General features: G+C 41.2%; 2 protein-coding genes across 2 annotated transcripts; both read right to left on the bottom strand.

Moving 5' to 3' along the window:
• Window positions 1-5,926: 5,926 nt before the first annotated feature.
• LOC102312591 (glutathione S-transferase A) lies at window positions 5,927-8,857 on the bottom strand. Its single transcript, XM_042213745.1, has 6 exons — window positions 8,623-8,857; window positions 8,426-8,491; window positions 8,157-8,262; window positions 7,688-7,803; window positions 6,282-6,367; window positions 5,927-6,198 (listed from the first exon to the last, which is right to left on the bottom strand). The coding sequence occupies exons 1-6, from the start codon at window positions 8,788-8,790 to the stop codon at window positions 6,069-6,071; spliced, it is 672 nt and encodes a 223-aa protein (XP_042069679.1). The 5' UTR covers window positions 8,791-8,857; the 3' UTR covers window positions 5,927-6,068.
• A 3,681-nt stretch (window positions 8,858-12,538) lies between these two features.
• On the bottom strand, window positions 12,539-15,463 carry LOC121812230 (glutathione S-transferase A-like). The gene is made up of 6 exons (XM_042213743.1): window positions 15,230-15,463; window positions 15,033-15,098; window positions 14,768-14,873; window positions 14,299-14,414; window positions 12,894-12,979; window positions 12,539-12,810 (listed from the first exon to the last, which is right to left on the bottom strand). The coding sequence occupies exons 1-6, from the start codon at window positions 15,395-15,397 to the stop codon at window positions 12,681-12,683; spliced, it is 672 nt and encodes a 223-aa protein (XP_042069677.1). The 5' UTR covers window positions 15,398-15,463; the 3' UTR covers window positions 12,539-12,680.
• Window positions 15,464-17,720: the final 2,257 nt, after the last annotated feature.

Genomic DNA, 17,720 nt, shown 5'->3' with positions numbered 1-17,720 from the left:
TCTCTCTCCTTTTAAATGCTGTTGGTTTTGTCATGTTGAACCTAGTTCCGCATGCATCAATCACCCTCGTGCATGTTTGTTCTCCCTTTCACTCCGAACATTCATTAATAACGGAACGTCATGTTTTTGTGTTTGGTGTTTAAAAAAGAAAAGTTTTTTTGAAGTATTTTGAAAAAAAAAATCCCAATATTTTACTTTTATTTTGGAATATCAAGCAAAACTACCCATAAGGTTATGAGAGAGTTCCTGTATTTAAGCATGTAAACTCAATGTATTCTAGTACACAGCTTAAACTAAATTCAGAACTTGTACATGACTGCAATACTCACTCATGACTCCTCCCACTTTTGTTTTAGTGAGGCTTTTTCATGAAGTGACATTGCAACAGTCATGTGGTCTGTTTGTATGAGAGAAATCTGTGCCATCAGAAAATGAATTTGAATAAGTTAAATTCGAATTTGAATTGCTCGGATTTAATGTGAATTGTAACTTGAATAAATGCTTTTAAAAACTGAATATGAATTAGCCTAATTTGAACTGAAATTGAATTTTATAGTTTGAAAATGAATTCGCTTTGTAATTGTATTTTATTGTTTAAAAATTTAGCTCTCGAATAATTTCAGATTCACTTCTCACCATTCAGTTTCAGTTCTACAATTCAATTTCAGTTCCAAAATTCAGTTTTTTGGGGACTTACATCCGGTTCTGGTTCAAGAGTAATCGAGCGCAGATTAATAGAACTACGTTTTGCTAGCGGACGGAAAGTGTTACTGACGGGAATCTACAGCGTCTTGAGCTGAATTAAGACTTCAGAAGTCATTCATCATGTCGAATGACCAGCGGATAAACTCTCAGGTTGGTAATAAATGTATTACATGTATAAGGGATGCTGTGTAAGACATAATAAAGTTAAAATACAAAGGTTTGGACACCGTTTTGATGTTTTCCTACTGTAGGGGTCTCTGCAAGCATACAGGGCTCTGACAGGGTACAAGATGACAACTTTGGAATTCTACTAGAAACAGTCGATCATATTTGTTTGTCAAAGCTGAATTAAGGGCAAACTACGCTAAATTAGCGTTTTTAGCTAACAGCTACAATAAGCATAAAAGTTACTGTACGGCTATCATTTGTTAACATGACGCTTGTTCTTATACATGTAATACATACATTCATTTTCAAACTATAAAATTCAATTTCAGTTCAGTGATGATCATTTTCAAACCAATAAATTGAATTTCAAATTAGGCTAATTCATATTCAGTTTTTAAAAGCATTTATTCAAGTTACAATTCACATTCAATCCGAGCAATTCAAATTCAAATTTAACTTATTCAAATTCAGTTGTTGATGGCACAGATTTCTGCCCATATGTTTGTGTCAGTATGCTGAGATGGCAGCAAAGTATTTAGAAGTTTTGTGTGTACTGATATTTATCTTTAGCCACAAGTTCACACATGTTTCAAGGCTTGTTCTAACCTGCAATGCAACTGTAGGCAGAGTAAAGTAGGACAAAGCACAGAGGTTAGCATGCCCAAGTAAACCACAGGCTGCTAGTTTCATTACTATGATCATAAATGTTTTAATTGCAGTTGCATTAAACCCCAAATAAACATAATGAGTAATACATTATCATCAGGTTGTTCTAAAAGTTTCCAGAACAGCCATCAGTTAATCCAAAGCTCTGTTGGGTTAGAGTGAGAGTGCTGACAGAGAACATGTAGATTTAACATTTAAAATTGTGTTTTAAATATAAAAAGTTACAAATATTTTACTAATTGTTGTAAAAAATGACTCGAAAAAAACATGTTTTTGTAAAGATTTGAGCTAAATGTGGAGAAATGTTGCCGTTAATTTCAGTGTGCTTCACTTTACAAACGACACCACATAGTGAAAGGGACTGTGTTGTGAAAGGGCCGTCTGATTGTTGGGGTTGATTGTTTTCTCTGTGTTATTGCAGATCTTTACCTCACAGTATAAAGCCCCTTGAGGCAACTGTTGTGATTTGGTGCTATATAAATAAAGTTGAACTGAAGTGAATGTGCTTATGTCACTGAATAGCCACACCTGTAAGCTGCTATGTGACTCGACTATGTCTTTTTTAAAAAGCTTTTCTCCAACAGTGAAGTGGTTGAGCATAGTTTACATTTATAAACTGCTTGTATAACTGCACAGATAACCTTTCCTGTGCACTCTGCAAACACAGCTACTTGAAAATAATGGAAATGACTTTTTGTGATCCTTTTTTCCCCCATAGGACTTAAGCTGGCTCTCCCATTAAGAAAGAAAGAAAACACACACACAAACACACACGTAGAAGTTTGTTTGTGTCTGTAGACAGACTTCCTGATGTATTGTGAGTATGAATAGTGGGTGACAGGTTGATATTTCACATTAGAACATGTACCACATTATTTCTTTAATCACATCAAAAGGGACATCTCAGCAGTAATCATAAAAACAAGAACATTTTGATTTAATGTCCCCTTCTGTCAAGACTGCACAGGTGCAGGATGAATGTAAAGTGGATGTCTCAAATAACAAATGTGACAAAGTCACTGCAGAGCAGCGCAGACAGCAGGAAAAGTTAGCTCAGTCTAAGATGCCTTTAAAAGTCTCACTCCAAAAGTGTCCTTCCTAGCAGGAGGCCAGCTGCTTTAGATGCTGGATCTGTATGTTGTTTGTACATAAATAAAGAGGAAATTTTAAATGAAATGAATTCAACTTCAAGGCTGGGCGTGTTGGGGAGTTCAAAGACGATCTTCTGCAAACCTTGGTTGTAACGTGTGGTTACATTAGTTGCTGTTGCCTTCCTCTCAGATCAAATGTGTCAAGCTGTTCTTCTCTGAGCTCTGGCATCAATATGACTGTTCTGTCCTTGCAGTGAGTTTCCATTTTTAAAACTTGACAGATCACTTACACTATGAAGATTTTCAATGGAAACAAGACTCACCTTGTCTTTACACCAACACGCACACACATGCACACACACACGCACACACACACGCACACACAGGTCACCGTGTTTTCTGTTTTCTCTCTGAGTCCACATGGTGAAAAAAGAGAATCCAGCAGCAGAGGGCAGTGAGGTTTTATATTCAGCGGGAACAAATTGTTTTCCGTGTGTGCCACACTTCTTTTCAAAGATAAAACGATTTTGCAAAGGAAACAGCGTAATATTCTCAATAATTTCTCCTCTGGCAATTCCCACATTTGTTTTAGGAATTAAAGCATCCTTAAAAATGGCATAGCCTTTCTCGATCACAGGCTGGAGGAAAGAGGACAGAAAAGTTGAGGAGGCACACATTAGAAAATAAATAAAGCCTTGAGTAGATTACAGCAGGTGGAAATGCTGTAGTGACGTCAGAAGCATGGCCTGTTCAGTTTCTTGCTGAGTTACCTGCTCAGGTTGCAGGTCATGCATTAGCTCAGCCATCAGTTCGGCTATTTACTCCACCACCTATTCAGCGATCACCTTCATCTGCTCCTCCTGTACAGCAAATTATGTCAATACAATCGATAAAGGACTGTTTTGCAACCACTAATTCAAAGCAGAGAGACAAACCTGTTAAGACTATTTCGTTCCTCAAAAGGTGGCCTGCTTGGAGACAGTAACTCTCTCCAGGGCTTCCCCAGAGACTGAGTTTCAACCCTTAGTCAACTCTGGACCCCTGGAGGCTAAGAAGCCAGCTGAGGACTGCACCCTGTTGTCATTGCCAGAGCAGAGTAAAAGCCCTGCGCAGCTCCAGCCTGCTTTGTGTTTGCCAGAGGTATCTGAGCCTGCTGGTTCTGTTCTGATCCTGCTGGAGGTCCCTTCACCTGCTGGTTCTGTCCTGTTCCGGAGGTCCCTTCACCTGCCAGTTTACGTTCCAGCTGGAAGGTCTGAGGGACCTGTCCAGCCATCTACCTCCACTGGAGGGTCCAAGGGGCCCTTCCAGTCGTCTGCCTTTGCTGGAGGGTCCGAGGGGCCCATTCAGCAGCCTATCTTTGCTGCTGAACGGTCCTGGTCCTGCCTTGTCTGGTCCTGCGGCTGCCACGCCACCATCAGTTTCTGCTCAGTCTGCACGTCCATGTCCTTTGCCAGAACCTCGTCGGCACTGGCCACTTTCCAGGCCATCAGCTGGGCGTCTTCGCCATCATGGGCGGCCTCCTGAACTGTTTTGCAGGCCTCCTGAAGGATGTCGCCAGCATCACCGCCTGCCGGCTAGGCCTGCTGATCTGCTCCGTAGCCTCCAATGACGTAGTGGTCAGTCTCCTGAACTGCTTCTATGCTGCCACTACCTTTGGCTTTCAGAACTGTTCAGTGATGGACTGTTGTGCTGATTGGCCTCCGGGTTGCCCCTCTGAACTATGTTTTGGACTCTGTTTTTTCGAGCTCCACTGCCTTTGTGAACATTTTGTGTTTGGACTCCTGGGGGTTTCTGTTTTGTTTTGTGTCATTCGGCTGCTTTCCTGAGCAGCTGAATGAAATAAAGCCTTTGCTGGGCTTTTCTCACTGTTGCTGTGGTGTTGAGAGTCCAGCTCAGGTCTGATGCAACCTGCAGTCCCAGGAATCTGTGGCCGTTGGCCCTCTCCACCTCTGTCACTTTGACGATAAGAGGCTGCAGGGGAGGGGGGGTTCTTCCTGATGTCCAGTATTAATTCCTTGATCTTGTCCATATTGAAGATGAGGTCGTTTTCCTCACCATAGACAAGAAAGTTGTCCACAAGATGCTGCTCCTTTGAAGATGCTCCAGTCTGTGGTCTCTAAGCAGCCCTGCAGGCTGGCTTTTGCACTGTCAGTCCAGGTGTTAATAGTCCTGACTGTGACTGGGTTTGTCTTGAGCTTTTTGTTATAGGTGGGTTTTAGCCGGATTGCCAGGTGGTCAAACTTTCCGAAATTAGGCTTTGGTTGAGCTGAGAAGGCATTTCTGATATTGTTGTAGCAGTGATCCAGTATTTTATTTCCCCTGGTGGGGAAGGTAACAAACTGATGCAGTTTAGGCATAGTTTTCCTGAGATTACAATGAGTTTCCCATAAACAATTACAGCAGCGTTTGGGTGTTTATTTTCGTGCTCGTTGATCATGTCGTACATCTCCTTCAGTGCAGCGATATACACGACACTCACAATGATGCACTGCAGTTCTCTGGGCAAATAAAACGGCATTAGCCTTGGAGTCAGAAATTCCACATTTTCAGTAGTTTGAAATGATCTTACAGTCAGTACACCACGATTGCTTGACGAGGGCATCCATTCCTCCGCCGCGGATCTTGCCACTTTCCATAGCGCTTCAGTCCGCTCTGAAGACCGTTTAGCCGTCTGGTGTTATTGCCACGCTCTTTGGTTCTGTCCATCAAAGGTTTTGGTGCCAGATATGTGAAGACTTATCAAAGTGTCTGAAATCTACAATTTCGGATAAACATAGTCCACATGGCTCTCGCCTCCTCATGCATTGCTAAGAAGACTGTCAGTGTGAACTGCAAAAATAAAATCTGTCCGGGGCGACCTTATGGGCTGAGGTTTTGGTTGGCCTGTGGGACTTGGGTCCTGGCTGGTGTGCCACTGGGGTTGTGGGTTGGTGTATACACTGAGGCCAGGCCCTTGCCCGGGAGCCTTTGGTGCATTGGGAGGTGTTCACACAAGTGTGCACACAGATACCCACAGACAAACCTTGCCACTGCTTTTCCCCAAGTTCACTTTCTTTCTTTTTTCTTAATAAAAAAGGTAAAAGGTTCTGATAGCCCTTATGGTCTGAGAAGCTTTTTCATTTCCAAGACACAAAGATTTATAGCTGGGTGAAGTGACCTCTCTGCAAAGCTGATGGAAGGGTGTAATGCAGATTCTTAACTTGATATCAAAACATCAAACCTAAAGTTTGATTTTGGTTAACCTTATATTAACAATAAATATCCCCACTGCAAAGAAACAAAACACAGATGAGCTATAAAATTGAAACTCAGTTTTTATTGCTTATTTTGGTCACAGCACAGTAATAATCACACATTATTGTCACAAATTATATTTTAAAAAATACATATGAATCACTAGTGCAGTGCAAGGAGTGGTAACAAATGAGCGCCTGAATCTCAGATGTCTTTCAATGTTTCCTGTTTCGATGCGTTCTTCCAAGTAGGAGGCCAGCTGGCTTTGATGCTGGGTCTGTTCATCAGACCTTTATAGTATTCTGCCAGTTTGGGGTAACGCTGTTCAGAAAGCCTACAGGAAAGAAGAAAGTCAGTCAGAATTCATTTCTACTATTATTCTATTCATTCATGTGTCTGGTCATTTAGTCCTCTTACCCATAGTGGAAGAGATAGGCAACGGTTGGGTAAACAACCACGTCGGCCAAGGAAAAGTCCTTTCCTACAATGAAACCGCTCGAGGCCTAAAAATAAAAGAAGGAAAATGTTGTAGAGGGTAAAAACCTAGAAATCACATATAATATAGATCATTTAGCTATGATAGATGGTTAACATTTGACTTAATAAATATTCAATCTCAACTATATTCTTAAATTCAAAGGCAAGATTGATTTTGTGATATAAGCCTTGTTGCTGTGATGCTACACTGCTAATCACCATGCAGCTGTTTTGCATCTACTTCTTCTGCTTTAATAATACCTCATATTTACATTTATGCTACTGTTTAAGGATTTTCTTAAAGGGAACTAAAATGAAGCCTCATCACTCCTATCCTGCAAAGATTAAATGTTTTTATTCAAAGAGAAAACACTACTTTTTCCAGAGCACCTATTTTCTTTGTAATTCTGGAGCACATGTGTGGCCAGTGCTGGGAAGGTTAATTTTAAAATGTATTCCACAACAGAATACAGATTACAGAATACATGCCCCTAAATGTATTTTGTAACATATTACGTTACTCAATGAGAGTAACGTATTCTGAATACTTTGGATTACTTAATATATTATCAAGCTTTTTACAACTACATGAATGTACTATTGCTGTGTCATTTATTACTATTACTGAAGGTTACTCGCCATACCGATACAACTAGATCTTTAAATCGTGCTCGTAGCCGAAAACTAGCTTTACTTTGTTGTCTGGGTCAACTTTGCTAGCGAGAGACAGAGAGAGGTGTTGAAAGGCTGCTCCAACGGAGCTTATTGCTTCAGAGAAAGACATGAACATAGTGTACAGTCGAGTCTTAATACAGTAGCTCACTTACAACTGGGCTACATTACCCATGAGGCTACATTCTTTAGGACTATGCCTGTAACAATCTGCCTATTGCCTTCATATAAAATATATTTTTATATTTTTGAACAATAATTTTTAAAAATATTTTGTCACGTCATTATGCGGGCTGCAAGTAGAAGTGACATGGAGAGATATAGACACAGGCATTAGAGCCTCTTAATGCGTGTTTTGTTTGGGTTTCCACTGGCGTGGAATTACCAAAAATAGAAACAGGAAAAGAAGGCCGTGTAATCCATTTATTTCAACAAAGTAACTGTATTCTGAATACCGCCTTTTTAATACAGTTACTCATAATTTGTATTTTAAATGTCATGTATTCCATTACTCCCCAAAACTATGTGTGGCTAAAAAAACAAAATTTAAAAAGAAATTTATGGACCAGCTTATTTCTGGCAAGGTTTACAATCTACTCCTATGAATTTCCAACGTTTGTATTCTGGGTTTAGTTTAGTCGTTGAGATCACGTGCACACAGGTCATTCACACACCTGCAGGTATCCCTCCCACAGCTTCAACTCAGCGGTCAGAGCCTCTTTGTTTCTCTTAACGGCAGAGTCGTGTCTCTCTCCCTCTGGGACCATCCAGTTGTAGTAGAGAACAATTGCTGGAAATGTGTAAAAAGCAAAAAACAGAATTTTATATTGTGCCAAGGTGCTAAAGTGCCAAATCTCAAGACAAGCCAATTACTTTACATGCAAAATCTTGGCTGAACATGTGATCACTGGCAGGATTAACAAACATCAACATGGGTTTTTAGTGTTGCCAAGTTCAGCAGTTCAAAATCCCAGAGCACAGACCTCTGAATGGCAACATCAGCCAGGTCACACAGAAAGAGATTTAGCAGCCTTGATATATCCTTTACAGACTCACTAAATCCCTGTGATTCTAATGTTGTTCGGGGTACACACACTGTGATGAAGAGAGTTCAGGATCAGAAGTGCGTCAGAACAAACTTACATGATTTCTCAACGAGCGCGTTAACCTCAAACACACGCTGCAATATCTGCGCTCTCCCAACCTCGCAGTCAGGGATCAGCTTGGTTCCCTGCGTCTTGTACTTGCACTGTTGGAGGAGACATGGAAATTTTTAACAGCTAGAAGCTTTTTTTACCTTCTGTGGTTTGGGTGTCTGTTTTACAACGCATTGTTTAACATATAATCACAAGTAGTTCTCCAAACTAGAAACTCTGTGGAGACATAACATTCAGATTCATTTGAGTTCTCACCTCCAGATGAAAGCATGCAGCACAGGACTCGTTGAGGGGTACATCCCCACATTTGAAGGCAGGAAGCTTTAAGAGACAGTGCAAACCATAAACACTTTGATTTGTAATGCCAAGTGAATACTCCTTTTTCTCAATTTCAGGAAAACAAATGCAGATTTCAAATATGAGAGTGTTTACATAGTGTGATATGAACCTACCTGACCCCTGGGGTTGATCTCCATGACTTCCTTTGACTTGTGCTCCCCCTTCTCAAAGGAGAGCAGTTTTTGGTTGTATCCTTGCAGGTTCTTCTCCTCCAGAGCAATCATTATCCTCCAGCAGGGAGGAGATCCGGAGCCCCACAGCAGAGTTATGTCCTTGGCCATGATTTCAGAGTGAAGCGCTTAACAGCTGAAGTTGAGGAATGTTTAAGAATGAAGCTGGAGTGGGTGAAAGCCCTGGCTTTATAGCGCCAGTCGGCTTTGTCACGATTCCTGGAAATAAGCCAAAGATCTGTCAATCTTTGGCAGGCAAGATAAATGACACTTATGAAGTTTAAACTTGGTGTCATGTTAACCTTATGTGACACTTTTTAAAAAATCCGATTTATTAACCATTTCAGCGTGATTTGTCTTTAAATAGGACTCTAGTCCCAAATTTCACCAAAGGCATTTGGAGGAGAGGTGACTGGTCTTGCTTTTCTCAGAAAGTCTTTGATCTGAAGGCAGAAAAAAAATCTGAGGCTAGACGGGAAAAATGTGGGCTAAAGGGAAACATGAAAAATCTGCAGCGAGCCATGACTAAACATTAAACACTTAACTTTGTAGTGGGATATGAAAGTTTGAGTGTTACTGCCTTCTCCTGTGTGGTTAGGGATCTTGTCGCTATTTGGAGTTAATTCTCTGAACATTTTATTGCTAATAACTGTTGCATATCAGTAACGATTGATTACAAAAAGGAAAAGAGTAAACATGAATTGTGGTTATATTGAACTGATTCCTGCAGTAGTTCGTTGTTTTGCTGCTGCTGCTGGTGAACGACGCCCTGAGAAGTGAAACTCACTGTGATTCAGCACTTTTTATTCAAATCTGCACACAGTTCTGACATAACCGATAAATCACAATTACACTGAATGCATCTAATAGGACAATGACCGTGACAATGCAAATAAAATAAAGTAATAATATTTTATTGTTGGTGCATACTCGGCAGTTTGCTTCTCTGAATCTTTGACCTCTTTGCAGCGGGCACATAAGCAGCTGTGAATATCATTGTATCAGTAAGGCAATGATGCAAACTGTGTGTGCGCCTACATTACTGCAGTTGCTATGTCGGCATTTTGAGTCCGTTTCAAAGGGCAGTTTGTTCACACATGCAAAGAACGGCAGGTAATCTGGTTTGATAATAAATCCGTATTACAAAATTATAAAAGAAGAGAGGAATTAAAGCATCCTTAAAAATGGCATAGCCTTTCTCGATCACAGGCTGGAGGAAAGAGGACAGAAAAGTTGAGGAGGCACACATTAGAAAATAAATAAAGCCTTGAGTAGATTACAGCAGGTGGAAATGCTGTAGTGACGTCAGAAGCATGGCCTGTTCAGTTTCTTGCTGAGTTACCTGCTCAGGTTGCAGGTCATGCATTAGCTCAGCCATCAGTTCGGCTATTTACTCCACCACCTATTCAGCGATCACCTTCATCTGCTCCTCCTGTACAGCAAATTATGTCAATACAATCGATAAAGGACTGTTTTGCAACCACTAATTCAAAGCAGAGAGACAAACCTGTTAAGACTATTTCGTTCCTCAAAAGGTGGCCTGCTTGGAGACAGTAACTCTCTCCAGGGCTTCCCCAGAGACTGAGTTTCAACCCTTAGTCAACTCTGGACCCCTGGAGGCTAAGAAGCCAGCTGAGGACTGCACCCTGTTGTCATTGCCAGAGCAGAGTAAAAGCCCTGCGCAGCTCCAGCCTGCTTTGTGTTTGCCAGAGGTATCTGAGCCTGCTGGTTCTGTTCTGATCCTGCTGGAGGTCCCTTCACCTGCTGGTTCTGTCCTGTTCCGGAGGTCCCTTCACCTGCCAGTTTACGTTCCAGCTGGAAGGTCTGAGGGACCTGTCCAGCCATCTACCTCCACTGGAGGGTCCAAGGGGCCCTTCCAGTCGTCTGCCTTTGCTGGAGGGTCCGAGGGGCCCATTCAGCAGCCTATCTTTGCTGCTGAACGGTCCTGGTCCTGCCTTGTCTGGTCCTGCGGCTGCCACGCCACCATCAGTTTCTGCTCAGTCTGCACGTCCATGTCCTTTGCCAGAACCTCGTCGGCACTGGCCACTTTCCAGGCCATCAGCTGGGCGTCTTCGCCATCATGGGCGGCCTCCTGAACTGTTTTGCAGGCCTCCTGAAGGATGTCGCCAGCATCACCGCCTGCCGGCTAGGCCTGCTGATCTGCTCCGTAGCCTCCAATGACGTAGTGGTCAGTCTCCTGAACTGCTTCTATGCTGCCACTGCCTTTGGCTTTCAGAACTGTTCAGTGATGGACTGTTGTGCTGATTGGCCTCCGGGTTGCCCCTCTGAACTATGTTTTGGACTCTGTTTTTTCGAGCTCCACTGCCTTTGTGAACATTTTGTGTTTGGACTCCTGGGGGTTTCTGTTTTGTTTTGTGTCATTCGGCTGCTTTCCTGAGCAGCTGAATGAAATAAAGCCTTTGCTGGGCTTTTCTCACTGTTGCTGTGGTGTTGAGAGTCCAGCTCAGGTCTGATGCAACCTGCAGTCCCAGGAATCTGTGGCCGTTGGCCCTCTCCACCTCTGTCACTTTGACGATAAGAGGCTGCAGGGGAGGGGGGGTTCTTCCTGATGTCCAGTATTAATTCCTTGATCTTGTCCATATTGAAGATGAGGTCGTTTTCCTCACCATAGACAAGAAAGTTGTCCACAAGATGCTGCTCCTTTGAAGATGCTCCAGTCTGTGGTCTCTAAGCAGCCCTGCAGGCTGGCTTTTGCACTGTCAGTCCAGGTGTTAATAGTCCTGACTGTGACTGGGTTTGTCTTGAGCTTTTTGTTATAGGTGGGTTTTAGCCGGATTGCCAGGTGGTCAAACTTTCCGAAATTAGGCTTTGGTTGAGCTGAGAAGGCATTTCTGATATTGTTGTAGCAGTGATCCAGTATTTTATTTCCCCTGGTGGGGAAGGTAACAAACTGATGCAGTTTAGGCATAGTTTTCCTGAGATTACAATGAGTTTCCCATAAACAATTACAGCAGCGTTTGGGTGTTTATTTTCGTGCTCGTTGATCATGTCGTACATCTCCTTCAGTGCAGCGATATACACGACACTCACAATGATGCACTGCAGTTCTCTGGGTAAATAAAATGGCATTAGCCTTGGAGTCAGAAATTCCACATTTTCAGTAGTTTGAAATGATCTTACAGTCAGTACACCACGATTGCTTGACGAGGGCATCCGTTCCTCCGCCGCGGATCTTGCCACTTTCCGTAGCGCTTCAGTCCGCTCTGAAGACCGTTTAGCCGTCTGGTGTTATTGCCATGCTCTTTGGTTCTGTCTATCAAAGGTTTTGGTGCCAGATATGTGAAGACTTATCAAAGTGTCTGAAATCTACAATTTCGGATAAACATAGTCCACATGGCTCTCGCCTCCTCATGCATTGCTAAGAAGACTGTCAGTGTGAACTGCAAAAATAAAATCTGTCCGGGGCGACCTTATGGGCTGAGGTTTTGGTTGGCCTGTGGGACTTGGGTCCTGGCTGGTGTGCCACTGGGGTTGTGGGTTGGTGTATACACTGAGGCCAGGCCCTTGCCCGGGAGCCTTTGGTGCATTGGGAGGTGTTCACACAAGTGTGCACACAGATACCCACAGACAAACCTTGCCACTGCTTTTCCCCAAGTTCACTTTCTTTCTTTTTTCTTAATAAAAAAGGTAAAAGGTTCTGATAGCCCTTATGGTCTGAGAAGCTTTTTCATTTCCAAGACACAAAGATTTATAGCTGGGTGAAGTGAACTCTCTGCAAAGCTGATGGAAGGGTGTTCTTAACTTGATATCAAAACATCAAACCTAAAGTTTGATTTTGGTTAACCTTATATTAACAATAAATATCCCCACTGCAAAGAAACAAAACACAGATGAGCTATAAAATTGAAACTCAGTTTTTATTGCTTATTTTGGTCACAGCACAGTAATAATCACACATTATTGTCACAAATTATATTTTAAAAAATGCATATGAATCACTAGTGCAGTGCAAGGAGTGGTAACAAATGAGCGCCTGAATCTCAGATGTCTTTCAGTGTTTCCTGTTTCGGTGCGTTCTTCCAAGTAGGAGGCCAGCTGGCTTTGATGCTGGGTCTGTTCATCAGACCTTTATAGTATTCTGCCAGTTTGGGGTAACGCTGTTCAGAAAGCCTACAGGAAAGAAGAAAGTCAGTCAGAATTCATTTCTACTATTATTCTATTCATTCATGTGTCTGGTCATTTAGTCCTCTTACCCATAGTGGAAGAGATAGGCAACGGTTGGGTAAACAACCACGTCGGCCAAGGAAAAGTCCTTTCCTACAATGAAACCGCTCGAGGCCTAAAAATAAAAGAAGGAAAATGTTGTAGAGGGTAAAAACCTAGAAATCACATATAATATAGATCATTTAGCTATGATAGATGGTTAACATTTGACTTAATAAATATTCAATCTCAACTATATTCTTAAATTCAAAGGCAAGATTGATTTTGTGATATAAGCCTTGTTGCTGTGATGCTACACTGCTAATCACCATGCAGCTGTTTTGCATCTACTTCTTCTGCTTTAATAATACCTCATATTTACATTTATGCTACTGTTTAAGGATTTTCTTAAATGGAACTAAAATGAAGCCTCATCACTCCTATCCTGCAAAGATTAAATGTTTTTATTCAAAGAGAAAACACTACTTTTTCCAGAGCACCTATTTTCTTTGTAATTCTGGAGCACATGTGTGGCCAGTGCTGGGAAGGTTACTTTTAAAATGTATTCCACAACAGATTACAGAATACATGCCCCAAAATGTATTTTGTAACGTATTCCGTTACTCAATGAGAGTAACGTATTCTGAATACTTTGGATTACTTAATATATTATCATGCTTTTTACAACTACATGAATGAACTATTGCTGTGTGATTTATTACTATTACTGAAGGTACTCGCATAATCGCTAGTTTTATCGGCTCGTAGCTGAAAACTAGCTTTACTTTGTTGTCTGGGTCAACTTTGCTAGCGAGAGACAGAGAGAGGTGTTGAAAGGCTGCTCCAACGGAGCTTATTGTTTCAGAGAAAGACATGAACATAGTGTACAGTCGAGTCTTAATACAGTAGCTCACTTACAACTGGGCTACATTACCCATGAGGCTACATTCTTTAGGACTATGCCTGTAACAATCTGCCTATTGCCTTCATATAAAATATTTTTTATATTTTTGAACAATAATTTTTAAAAATATTTTGTCACGTCATTATGCGGGCTGCAAGTAGAAGTGACATGGGCCGCGAGATATAGACACAGGCATTAGAGCCTCTTAATGCGTGTTTTGTTTGGGTTTCCACTGGCGTGGAATTACCAAAAATAGAGAGCATAGCCAATATGAAACAGGAAAAGACCGCCGTGTAATCCATTTATTTCAACAAAGTAACTGTATTCTGAATACCGCCTTTTTAATACAGTTACTCATAATTTGTATTTTAAATGTCATGTATTCCATTACTCCCCAAAACTATGTGTGGCTAAAAACAAAATTTAAAAAGAAATTTATGGACCAGCTTATTTCTGGCAAGGTTTACAATCTACTCCTATGAATTTCCAACGTTTGTATTCTGGGTTTAGTTTAGTCGTTGAGATCGCGTGCACACAGGTCATTCACACACCTGCAGGTATCCCTCCCACAGCTTCAACTCAGCGGTCAGAGCCTCTTTGTTTCTCTTAACGGCAGAGTCGTGTCTCTCTCCCTCTGGGACCATCCAGTTGTAATAGAGAACAATTGCTGGAAATGTGTAAAAAGCAAAAAACTGAATTTTATATTGTGCCAAGGTGCTAAAGTGCCAAATCTCAAGACAAACAAGTGACTTTACATGCAAAATCTAGTCTGAGCATGTGATCACTGGCAGGATTAACAAACATCAACATGGGTTTTTAGTGTTGCCAAGTTCAGCAGTTCAAAATCCCAGAGCACAGACCTCTGAATGGCAACATCAGCCAGGTCACACAGAAAGAGATTTAGCAGCCTTGATATATCCTTTACAGACTCACTAAATCCCTGTGATTCTAATGTTGTTCGGGGTACACACACTGTGATGAAGAGAGTTCAGGATCAGAAGTGCGTCAGAACAAACTTACATGATTTCTCAACGAGCGCGTTAACCTCAAACACACGCTGCAATATCTGCGCTCTCCCAACCTCGCAGTCAGGGATCAGCTTGGTTCCCTGCGTCTTGTACTTGCACTGTTGGAGGAGACATGGAAATTTTTAATCCTAGTTTTTTTACCTTTGTGGTTTTGGGTGTCTGTTTCTACAACGCATTGTTTAACATATAATCACAAGTAGTTCTCCAAACTAGAAACTCTGTGGAGACATAACATTCAGATTCATTTGAGTTCTCACCTCCAGATGAAAGCATGCAGCACAGGACTCGTTGAGGGGTACATCCCCACATTTGAAGGCAGGAAGCTTTAAGAGACAGTGCAAACCATAAACACTTTGATTTGTAATGCCAAGTGAATACTCCTTTTTCTCAATTTCAGGAAAACAAATGCAGATTTCAAATATGAGAGTGTTTACATAGTGTGATATGAACCTACCTGACCCCTGGGGTTGATCTCCATGACTTCCTTTGACTTGTGCTCCCCCTTCTCAAAGGAGAGCAGTTTTTGGTTGTATCCTTGCAGGTTCTTCTCCTCCAGAGCAATCATTATCCTCCAGCAGGGAGGAGATCCGGAGCCCCACAGCAGAGTTATGTCCTTGGCCATGATTTCAGAGTGAAGCGCTTAACAGCTGAAGTTGAGGAATGTTTAAGAATGAAGCTGGAGTGGGTGAAAGCCCTGGCTTTATAGCGCCAGTCGGCTTTGTCACGATTCCTGGAAATAAGCCAAAGATCTGTCAATTTTTGGCAGGCAAGATAAATGACACTTATGAAGTTTAAACTTGGTGTCATGTTAACCTTATGTGACACTTTTTTAAAAATCCGATTTATTAACCATTTCTGCGTGATTTGTCTTTAAATAGGACTCTAGTCCCAAATTTCACCAAAGGCATTTGGAGGAGAGGTGACTGGTCTTGCTTTTCTCAGAAAGTCTTTGATCTGAAGGCAGAAAAAAAATCTGAGGCTAGACGGGAAAAATGTGGGCTAAAGGGAAACATGAAAAATCTGCAGCGAGCCATGACTAAACATTAAACACTTAACTTTGTAGTGGGATATGAAAGTTTGAGTGTTACTGCCTTCTCCTGTGTGGTTAGGGATCTTGTCGCTATTTGGAGTTAATTCTCTGAACATTTTATTGCTAATAACTGTTGCATATCAGTAACGATTGATTACAAAAAGGAAAAGAGTAAACATGAATTGTGGTTATATTGAACTGATTCCTGCAGTAGTTCGTTGTTTTGCTGCTGTTGCTGGTGAACGACGCCCTGAGAAGTGAAACTCACTGTGATTCAGCACTTTTTATTCAAATCTGCACACAGTTCTGACATAACCGATAAATCACAATTACACTGAATGCATCTAATAGGACAATGACCGTGACAATGCAAATAAAATAAAGTAATATATATTTTATTGTTGGTGCATACTCGGCAGTTTGCTTCTCTGAATCTTTGACCTCTTTGCAGCGGGCACATAAGCAGCTGTGAATATCATTGTATCAGTAAGGCAATGATGCAAACTGTGTGTGCGCCTACATTACTGCAGTTGCTATGTCGGCATTTTGAGTCCGTTTCAAAGGGCAGTTTGTTCACACATGCAAAGAACGGCAGGTAATCTGGTTTGATAATAAATCCGTATTACAAAATTATAAAAGAGAGCAAGTACAGAATGACAATTTTTTGTTTCTTTGGGTGTTTTTTTAATTGCTGTTGGTTTTGTTGCGTTGTATTGCAACCTGCTCTTTATGCATCAATCTTCCTCGGGGAGGACATTCATTAATAATGGAGGGACTGCTCGGTGCACTGCTCAGTACAAACAGGGCTGGATTTATTGTATGCAGCCCATATATCTTGCAGCATTTTATGTTTTGTGTGTGCTTTTTAGAAGAGAAAAGGTTTTTTTGAAGTATTTAAAAAATCCTAAAAAATTGCAAACCTGTTTGCAAAAGTACCCATAAGGTTATAAGAGAGTTCTTGTATTTAAGAATGTAAACTTAATGTATTCTAGTAGACAGCCTAAACGAAATTCTGAACTTGTACATGACTGCGATACTCGCTCATGGCTCCTATCACTTTTTTTAGTGAGGCTTTTTTGTGATTTGGCATTGCAGCAATCATGTGGTCTAGTTTTTTCGTCACTATGCTGAAATGGCAGTAAAGTATTTGGAAGTTTGTGTATACTGATATTTATCTTTAGCCACACATTCATACACGTTTCAAGGCTGAGTACAGTGGGACAAAGCACAGAGGTTAGCATGCCCAGCTAGTAACCCACTGGCTGCTGGTTTGATTACCACTGTCATCAATGTTTAAACTGTAGTTGGAGTAAACCAAAGATAAGCTTAATCTTTACCTCACAGCATAAAGCACCTTGAAGCGACTGTTGTGATTTGGTGCTATATAAATAAACTTGAGCTGAAGTGAATGTGTTCATCTCATTGAATAGTCACATCTGTGAGCTGCTCTGTGACTTGATTTTTAAACTGCTTGTATATCTGCACAGAACTGAAAACACAGCTACTGGAAAGTAATGGAAATTACATTCTGTGATCGTTTTTTCCCCATAGGACTTAGCCTGGCTGTCCCATTAAGAAAGAACGAAATAGACACACACACACACACACACACACACACACACACACACACACACACACAGACACACACCTCACAGACACAACACACACACACACACACACACTAATAAGAAGTCTTATGTGAGATTTATATATAAAACTTTAAAATCTACTATTTTAGAGAACTGCGTTCTTTTCTGTTTGGGAGGGTGGATGACTATATCGTAAGTGGCTTATAATAAAACATCTGTGGCTCATTTAGTTTCACTTTAAAATCTTTGCACTCAGTAATTGTAGTTACAGCCTCAACATGACTGTTCTGTCCTTGCAGTGAGTTTCCATCTTCAAAACTTGATAA

Source organism: Haplochromis burtoni, unplaced genomic scaffold (genome assembly GCF_018398535.1).
Source record: "Haplochromis burtoni strain Fernald_Lab_line unplaced genomic scaffold, NCSU_Asbu1 Contig_476, whole genome shotgun sequence".
Classification (NCBI taxonomy): domain Eukaryota; kingdom Metazoa; phylum Chordata; class Actinopteri; order Cichliformes; family Cichlidae; genus Haplochromis; species Haplochromis burtoni.
Note: the sequence above shows the minus strand (reverse complement) of the source record. Positions and strands in the feature narration are given on the sequence as shown.

Excerpts from the sequence above, each read along its gene's own strand:
- LOC102312591 (XM_042213745.1), bottom strand. The coding sequence starts at position 8,790 with ATGGCCAAGGACATAACTCTGCTGTGGGGCTCCGGATCTCCTCCCTGC. Across the intron at positions 8,263-8,425 it reads CTGCATGCTTTCATCTGGAG|TGCAAGTACAAGACGCAGGG; the intron begins GTGAGAACTCAA and ends CTCCTCCAACAG. Across the intron at positions 7,804-8,156 it reads CGCGCTCGTTGAGAAATCAT|CAATTGTTCTCTACTACAAC; the intron begins GTAAGTTTGTTC and ends ACACATTTCCAG.
- LOC121812230 (XM_042213743.1), bottom strand. The coding sequence starts at position 15,397 with ATGGCCAAGGACATAACTCTGCTGTGGGGCTCCGGATCTCCTCCCTGC. Across the intron at positions 14,874-15,032 it reads CTGCATGCTTTCATCTGGAG|TGCAAGTACAAGACGCAGGG; the intron begins GTGAGAACTCAA and ends CTCCTCCAACAG. Across the intron at positions 12,811-12,893 it reads GCCTATCTCTTCCACTATGG|GCTTTCTGAACAGCGTTACC; the intron begins GTAAGAGGACTA and ends TCTTTCCTGTAG.